This window comes from Egretta garzetta, unplaced genomic scaffold, assembly GCF_000687185.1.
Source record: "Egretta garzetta isolate BGI_Z169 unplaced genomic scaffold, ASM68718v1 scaffold245, whole genome shotgun sequence".
Lineage (NCBI taxonomy): Eukaryota > Metazoa > Chordata > Aves > Pelecaniformes > Ardeidae > Egretta > Egretta garzetta.
The window spans coordinates 1,485,490-1,494,106 of record NW_009259721.1 but is presented as its reverse complement, the minus strand read 5'-3'; the positions used below and the strand labels follow the sequence as shown (position 1 = coordinate 1,494,106).

At 50.2% G+C, this 8,617-nt stretch overlaps 1 protein-coding gene across 1 annotated transcript; it reads right to left on the bottom strand.

Moving 5' to 3' along the window:
* Window positions 1–1,674: 1,674 nt before the first annotated feature.
* Window positions 1,675–6,284, bottom strand: IRF6 (interferon regulatory factor 6). The gene is made up of 7 exons (XM_009639403.1): window positions 6,111–6,284; window positions 4,999–5,203; window positions 4,437–4,559; window positions 4,187–4,333; window positions 3,595–3,987; window positions 2,212–2,330; window positions 1,675–1,896 (listed from the first exon to the last, which is right to left on the bottom strand). The coding sequence occupies exons 1-7, from the start codon at window positions 6,282–6,284 to the stop codon at window positions 1,675–1,677; spliced, it is 1,383 nt and encodes a 460-aa protein (XP_009637698.1).
* Window positions 6,285–8,617: the final 2,333 nt, after the last annotated feature.

The window sequence follows — 8,617 nt, the reverse complement described above, 5'->3', positions numbered from 1 at the left end:
CCGCCCGGAAAGGCCGCTCCGCCCGGGCCCGGGCGGAGAGGCCTTTCCGGGCGGGTCCGGGCGGAGCGGCCTCATGGAGGAGGAAGAGGCCGTTTGGGGGCAGGTCGCTGCGATCACCCTCAGCCCGAGCTTGGGGAAAGCAGCGTGAGGGGGAAGCACGGCATAGAGCCATCTGCCAGCGGGGTGGGTTTGGCCCTGGCTGGACGCCAGGAGCCCCCCCAAAGCTTCTCTATCTCTCCCCTCTAACCGGACAGAGGAGAGAAAAAGTAAATCAAAAAGCTCGTGGGTCGAGATAAGGACAGGGAGAGATCATTTTATCAGTTACCATCACGGGCAAAACAGACTCAACTTGGAAAAAAAAATTAATGTATTATCAATCAAAATCGGAGAGGAGAAAAACTGCTAGATCTTAAAAACCTTCCCCCCACCCCTCCCTTCTTTTCTAGGCTCAACCTCACTCCCAGTTTCTCTGCCTACTCCCTCCCCAGCGGCGCAGGGGGGACGGGAATGGGGTTGGGGTCAGTTCATCACACGTTGTCTCTGCCACTTCTTCATCCTAGGGAGAGGACTTTTCCCTGCTCACGCATGGGGTCCCTCACAGCAGACAGTCCTCCACGACCTTTTCCAACGTGAGTCCTTCCCACGGGCTACAGTTCTTCACAAACTGCTGCAGCGTGGTTTCATAATTTCCATAGGGTGCAGTCCCTCAGGAACAGACCGCTCCAGCATGGGTCCCCTGCAGGGTCACAGGTTCTGCTGGCAAACCGGCCTCGGCGTGGGCTCCTTCCCCACAGGTCCGCAAAGTCTTGCCAGGAACCTGAGCTGGCGCAGGCTTCCCACAGGGTCACAGCCTCCTCCCGTCGGGCATCCACCCACTCCGGCATGGGGTCCTCCACGGGCTACAGGGGGAGATCTGCTCCACCATGGACCTCCACGGGCTGCAGGGGAGACAGCCTGCCTCACCATGGGCTGCACCATGGGCTGCAGAGGAATCTGCTTTGGTGCCTGGAGCACCTTCTCCCATTCCTTCTGCACTGACCTTGGTGTCTGCAGGGCTGTTTCTCTCAAAACTTCCAGCAGTTTCTCACAGAAGCCCCCCCCCTACCAAGGCCTTGCCACAGAAACCCAATACACCCAGCTTTCAGAGCTGGAATAAGCGTGCTTTCAACTTCAGGTGGCTCCTCAGAGGGTGCAGGGCTGTTTATTTGACATATAGATGCGTGTACATCGTGTGTGTGTGTAAAAAAATAATATATATATAAAGCATCAGCCTCCCAGCTTGCAGCTACAGCCCAGTTCAAGAAATAAAACTAGACAAGGTGATATTCTCCAGGCGGTTTTAATAGAGCGCAGATTATTATTTTCTTTCCCCCTCTAATGATCAAGTATTTATATACAATGTATCAATAGTGGATTAAAAAAAAATTACAGAATTGAAAATCTGATTTATACATATCGGTTGTTTTAAGCAAACAGCTGAAAACGGTGAAGGAGCTAGAGGTATTCCTGTAATCCCCTCTTGTTCTAAACGCTTCCAAAAGAGCACCGCAGACTGCTGAGATTGAATCGGACGACCAGATTTACAGATTTTATTCAGATTTAGGCAAGGCACTCTAAAGAAATACTTTCCCGTATGTACAACGTCAGAAACCACGGGGCAAGGCAAAGCGTCTGTCACTGCGCCGGGAGCGGCTGCGCCATGTGCATGGCGGGGGCCTGCATGGGCCACCCCTCCTGGTGGTTCTGCAGCAGGCGGTACAGCTGCTTCAGGTGAGCCACGATGTTGTCCTTGATGTCAGGCGTCGAGATCTGGAGCCGCACGCTGCCGCTGTCGAAGGAGCGCGTGAAGTCACCGGAAAACATTTCGTAGATCATCCGGGCCACGACTGGAATGACCTGTTGAAGAAGAAGTCAAGTTGTTTTAGCCTAACGGTCACGCAGCACGCTCCTGGCACTTTGCAGGAATCCCCTGCCCTGGATGCAGGGGACGGTTTCCACAATAACCTAAAGCGCACGCACAGACTGATGCTATTCGGCACACGTAGCATTTGTGTTTGCCGTGACAAAACCCACCAGCCCTGTTGGGGTTTCCCAGCATCAGCAACCACAACAGAGAAGAACAGGTCTCTGCTATCCCTGGGCATCGATCCGGAGCCAAAGCGCCGGCCCCAGCGAGGCTGGCACGTGTAACTTCAGAGCCTCAGCTCCTACCTGAACCACAATCAGCTTCCTCTCCCTGGGCTTTCCATCAGGCCATTCTTCTCCAAAACAGAAGTAGATCTCATACGGTGGCTGTTTCTCAATTTGTCCTTTCTGATGGGCGATCAGCTCTAGGAAGAAAAGCAGAACGCTGCGGGTTTGTCCTCCTTCAGTTAGAAACACTCAGCACATCCCACCTCATTAGATCAGCCCAGGTCTCACCCACACGCTGTCCTTTGCCAGAGCCGCCTCTTGCACATACACAGTTACAGCTTATTTCTTAAACCCAGAAGAGCCTTCTTTAACAGCAAGGCCCACCAGTGATTTTCAGAGCATGAAATGAGCGCACGTTGACTCTCTTCTGACATGTTCCTGCTCCATGGTCCGCTGAAGGCAGGGAAGCCGTGGCCCCTACCCGGGCTCCATGCAAGAGCAAATCAACCGGTGCACCCAGGGCAAACCACCCTTTCCAGTAGCGCCACCAAGTGCCCAGACCAGCATCCAAAGCTATTTTCCAGAAGCAGAAGCTACCTACCGCTTAGGAACGTTTCCAGACAGAAGAGTTTGACTTTCTTTTGCCGCTCGATCAAATTCGGTGTGGTGGAGGAAGGCGCGCAGGGACCAGACCAGTACACCTTGCACTGGCAGAGCCTGACAGCGTAGATGGCATGGCCACTGACCTCCAGGATCAGTCCCCTGTCCATAACATCCAGCAGCCGACTTGTGAAGATCTTCTGCCTTTCATTGGTGATCTGCTCCGTTCCTGGAAACTTTACTTGCTCCAAACTAATAGGCCCGAAGAGCTCCTCCTGGTCTGGCATAGGGCCCAGCTCTCCGTAGAAAAGTCTGCATCCCTGCGGGTTGCTTACAGTCGTCGTCGGTCCAGTCTCCTTTCCTCGATACTCAAACTTGATTTCTAGGTCTGTCACTGAGAAAGAAACTGTCAGTAGGGCTTCTCCTGGACCCTTGCATGCATGGCATCAGCAGGAGAGACACACCGCGCGACCCGTGCTGCAGTCACGGCGATGTTTAAACCAGACACCGTTCTCCATGCTGACAAGCAAACTTTTTTTTTTTTTTCTTTTTTTAAAGTACAATGACAGAAGCACTACAAATCCATATACATACTTGGCAGAGAGCTGATCCAGAGCTCAGGGCTGCTGAAGAAGTCGTGCTGCAGTGCAGTTGGGGGCATTTCCATGTGCGCACGTTGACTCTCTTCTGACATGTTCCTGCTCCATGGTCCGCTGAAGGCAGGGAAGCCGTGGCCCCTACCCGGGCTCCATGCAAGAGCAAATCAACCGGTGCACCCAGGGCAAACCACCCTTTCCAGTAGCGCCACCAAGTGCCCAGACCAGCATCCAAAGCTATTTTCCAGAAGCAGAAGCTACCTACCGCTTAGGAACGTTTCCAGACAGAAGAGTTTGACTTTCTTTTGCCGCTCGATCAAATTCGGTGTGGTGGAGGAAGGCGCGCAGGGACCAGACCAGTACACCTTGCACTGGCAGAGCCTGACAGCGTAGATGGCATGGCCACTGACCTCCAGGATCAGTCCCCTGTCCATAACATCCAGCAGCCGACTTGTGAAGATCTTCTGCCTTTCATTGGTGATCTGCTCTGTTCCTGGAAACTTTACTTGCTCCAAACTAATAGGCCCGAAGAGCTCCTCCTGGTCTGGCATAGGGCCCAGCTCTCCGTAGAAAAGTCTGCATCCCTGCGGGTTGCTTACAGTCGTCGTCGGTCCAGTCTCCTTTCCTCGATACTCAAACTTGATTTCTAGGTCTGTCACTGAGAAAGAAACTGTCAGTAGGGCTTCTCCTGGACCCTTGCATGCATGGCATCAGCAGGAGAGACACACCGCGCGACCCGTGCTGCAGTCACGGCGATGTTTAAACCAGACACCGTTCTCCATGCTGACAAGCAAACTTTTTTTTTTTTTCTTTTTTTAAAGTACAATGACAGAAGCACTACAAATCCATATACATACTTGGCAGAGAGCTGATCCAGAGCTCAGGGCTGCTGAAGAAGTCGTGCTGCAGTGCAGTTGGGGGCATTTCCATGTCCAGAGGTTCATTCTTTGGCCACACAGCTTCGGGGCTGCAGTTTTCTACAGTGGCTGGCGCCATTGGAGAATCTACAAAAAGGAAACAATTCTTCAATAAACCAAGATTTTATTTCAAGCATGCACCAATTTACAAGCAAATACCTTCACTGATACATTAGCCTGTGCCACCAACCATTGATATTAAGAAATGGAAATGTCTCTTGAATAGGGACGTGCTGAGATTGATTCAGTTCTTCCTCTTCTTCCTCATCAAGATCATTATCCTTTTCGTCCCACGGAGCCGAGCCAGTGGAACCTGCGAACAAGCACATCCTTGTGGGTAGTCAAGCGGCGTGAAGCACTGCAGTGCATTTCTTGAAAAAATAATGTAATCTTCCTATTGGCTCTGCACAATATTGGAAATTTGTGTATTTTCTGAACGTAATTAAGAAAGGGAAAAATCTGATCTGTACAACACACTATTTTCAGATTAATACGTAATTCTAGAAAGCCAAGGAAACAGGTAAACTATCGCCAACATTGGACCGTTTGGCAGTAAACGTACAACTGCGTACAGCTTCATTAATTTTCGCACAGGTCCACTATGCTTCAAAGACCTCTTAGTTTGTGTACAACTGGGCTTACGCGTGGCAGCTGCGCACAAAGGCAGCTCGAGGGTTAATGCCGTGGAGGGAAAGGAACGCGCTGGACAAACGCCTGCTCGGTAACCAGCCCCGTGTCAGCGAGGCCCTCACCTGGATTAATGATTGATCCCTGGGACTGCGGGATATCGCACACTTCATAAATTTTAATCGGATTCATGGGCACCTCCTTGGTGCCATCATACATCAAATTAAATTCCCGGCTTTTGTTAAGAGCACATCGGAGCTGGGCTTTCCACTTTGCAGGGTCTGGCTCATCGACTCCTTCCTGGTACTTTCCCGTTTCCACAGCCCATGCCTGGGGACAAAGTACACGGTGCTCAGTCCAGCCCTCTCAACAGAGCAGCGTTTATCAGAAATCAAACTTCCAAACAAATTCACTGTAAAATCCGTCTCTTGCAGAAGTCTTAACTACAGCTCTTCTGATAACAACAGGGGGAATTCCTGCTTTAATAGCTTTGCCCCTTCAAAGAAGGGGGAGAAAAAAAAAAAGATGTAAATCCCAATTTCCCCAGATCACTACCCAAGGTAAGAAAGCATAAATTGTACAGGACTGTGCACTGAGTTTTTCTAGGTGTCTCAGGTTCAATACCAGAAGTCATTTTTGACAGCGAGCCATACCCTGCGCGTAGGAGGCGTGGACTGGCTTAAAACGGAGTGGAAGAGCAGCCACAGACATGCAGCTGGCCCTCTCCCTCCCTCACCCCAAAATCAGACTATCGGACCAAGATCCCGCTGAGGCAGAGGAGGTCAGAAATCCCTCAGAGGAGTGTAGGAGTTCTAATGAATCCCTCGGGATAAGAACATTAAGGACAGCAGTGATGAGTTTTGGAAGTTTGTGGTGGACCTCCTAAGATGTATGTAACAGTATTTAATGGTTTGCTGCTCAGAACAGGCCAGCTACCACATCCTAAACCGAGCAGACGAAGCAAACAGCAGCAATCTTCCACAGCCCACGCAATCGGACATTCTCTGGCCTTCGGTGGTTGGAAAGGGTTAAAGAACTCAACACTGTTTCAGGCAGTGCCAAGCTTGGCATCCAGGTGCACAAAGTGGCTTTTCTGAGGTTGCAGAAATAGGACAAAAAGTGCCTGGAAACAGCTACCGAGATGCCTATCCAGCTCCTATCCAGCTCCCGGGCCAACAATTCAAGCCTTTGTCTCTGTTTAAGAGCCGTGGTGTACCCAAGCTCTCCCCTCCCTCACCTTGAAGATGGTGTTCTCCTCCTCGTGCTGTGGGCTGTGCCGAGTTGCGTGCTTCCAGGGGATCTGAAACCGCTTGGCTTCTCGGTTTAGCCAGATAAGGCCGGGATACATTCCGCTATCTACTTGGGCTACCAGCCACGGCTTCAAGCGAACTCTCCGCGGGTGCAACGCCATTGTCTACAAAAGACGGAGATAATAGTAGACCAACTGCTAAAGCTTAGTTGAGACTCCTATGCTGCAAAAAAAAAAAAATGAATTTCATGCAAAAGGACCCTATGCCGTGTTACTGCTGCTGTTATGTTACTGCACATTATTGAAACCCCTCGTGCAGATTCAGCTGGATGCCTCTTCTGCCAGGAGGAGTTACAAACATCGCTAAGCGGGGACCATCACGGTTACAAGAACAACAGCTCACTATTAAATACAGCAGCACGCAGAGACAGCGCGTTATTTGTGCTACTCGAGCGCAGGGAGGGCGAGCCCCAATCAAACCTGAGCTGTAAACGCTGCGCAGGAGATAAAGCCACAGACAAGCCACAGCAAGAACAGGCAGGAGGATTTCAAAAGCCTCCACGCACGCCTCAGCGAAGGGGCCTATCTGATCTGGTTCTTCTTCAGTCGTCTTCGGTCTTCTTCAGCCTCGCATCCAGGAGGAGAAAAACTAACACGCGCCGAGCCGGAGGCTTTTGCCCCAGTTGAGGTAAAGGTGGAAGCACCGGGCTGAAGCGGAGGGGACCGTTTCATCGGAGCCAGGCGCTCCTCCGAAAGGCATTCCATGACTTTTTCATGAATGCTCTAAATGCAGCATAATCATCTGCAAACACCACTGACCTGTAATAACCAGGATGTTTATCCAGAAGGACACGAACTGCAAGTCTGCCTGCACTCCTGCTAAAAATCAAGCGATGTTGACTTAATGTTCAGGTTTTTAAAAAAGAAAAGCAATGCTGCAGTTAACTGATCAGTCAGTTGTTAAGTAGCCCCATGTTGCTACTACATTTGCAACCAACCGACCAACAATATTTTTCTTGTGCAGAACCGATACGAAGCCAAACAAACAAAACTAACGCTGTCCCTCTGCAGGAAGAGACAGCAGTTGGTATCTTTAGGTTTTGGGAGGGGACCTCTATGCTACACGTGTGCTTAGGTGTTTCGCCCGTGTTCACTTGTAAATCTTCAAGCAGACTGAGAAATGACAAACGTTCCCATTAATAAAGCAGTTACAGGATAAGTAAAACCTCTTCCCTAGGTGCTGAATAGTGCTGCAGGAGTTGCAAAATGCGTCTAGTGGCAGAGATAGAGGAGACTGAAAAAATCCTATCCAAGAACTGGTCTGGGAACAGGTTTTAGTTGTTCAAATACCTGCAGATCCTATTCAGATGCAAGCATTCACACAAAATGAATCTGAACACAACTTATTTTATCTGTTCAGCAAAGAAAATGTTCAGATTCAATTGCAAATCATCTTTAAATAATAGTTTGAAAGCGTTCTTCATGGAGGACCTGGGGACATTAGCAGACTGCTTCCCGGGAGCGGCAAAGGATCAGACAGCAATCATCAAAAAATGACCGCTGTGCTTCTGGAACTCTGCTGTATCAGTTATCCATGTTGAAAATCCTATCAGAATTAAACCTGCAGTAGCGAGTTTGCAAAGACACAAAGTCCAGGTTAATCCTGGACTTAGAATTGAGACCAAAACCAGGTATCGATTTCCCTTGCAAAGGGAAAAAAAAAAAAAAAAAAAAAAGTGACTTCTTATCGTAACAAAGAAATCCCAACTAAGGCTCGTTTCCACAGTCTCCTAAACTTAACTTTGCAAGCAGTCCCCTCTGCTTCCAACAACACACGCCGTATACACACGCATCGGCAAGACGGAAGTGAATTCAAACCCACACGCCAGGGAGACAAATTCATGCCCCCCTCAAACCAAACGCATTCGGTCACCCGGAGGGTGCGCCGGCGCTGCATGTGGGGGCTGAATTTGTGCCTCGGCTCACAGACAGCGGCTGTCAATACGCGACATTACAATGCTTTACGACCTTTTATCGCCAATGACTTGTTGACACAACAACCGAGAGCAAATCAACTTGAATCCCATTGCTCGGCTCAGACGGTGAGTCAGCCTCTTGCAACCCTCAACTTCGATCCAGCGGGGTCCACTAATGCCAGAGGCTGCTCCTGTTCCGGGAGTTGCACGGGCGAGCTGGGGGAACGTCTTCGCACTATTCATGGGATTTGCCAAGGGAGGCTTGGCCCTCACTCAGGACTCCTCACTGCGCATCCCCAGGGATCCTCCAGTTTGCTTTATTCCCACTCAAACTGGCTGGTGCGGGGGGTGGGTAATTAGCACGTCCCCGTGCTGCTAATGCATCTCTGGTCAGTGACGTAGTTATTCCCTGTACCCCAAATATTATCAACTAAGACACACATTTTTTGGGGGGGAGACATTAACCCCAACAAGAAGAACTCATGGAAACTCAGGAACGAGCAGGCATCCTGCAGCCGC

Excerpts from the sequence above, each read along its gene's own strand:
- IRF6 (XM_009639403.1), bottom strand. The coding sequence starts at position 6,284 with ATGGCGTTGCACCCGCGGAGAGTTCGCTTGAAGCCGTGGCTGGTAGCC. Across the intron at positions 5,204-6,110 it reads AGGAGAACACCATCTTCAAG|GCATGGGCTGTGGAAACGGG; the intron begins GTGAGGGAGGGG and ends CTTTGTCCCCAG. Across the intron at positions 3,988-4,186 it reads CTGGATCAGCTCTCTGCCAA|TGACAGACCTAGAAATCAAG; the intron begins GTATGTATATGG and ends TTTCTTTCTCAG.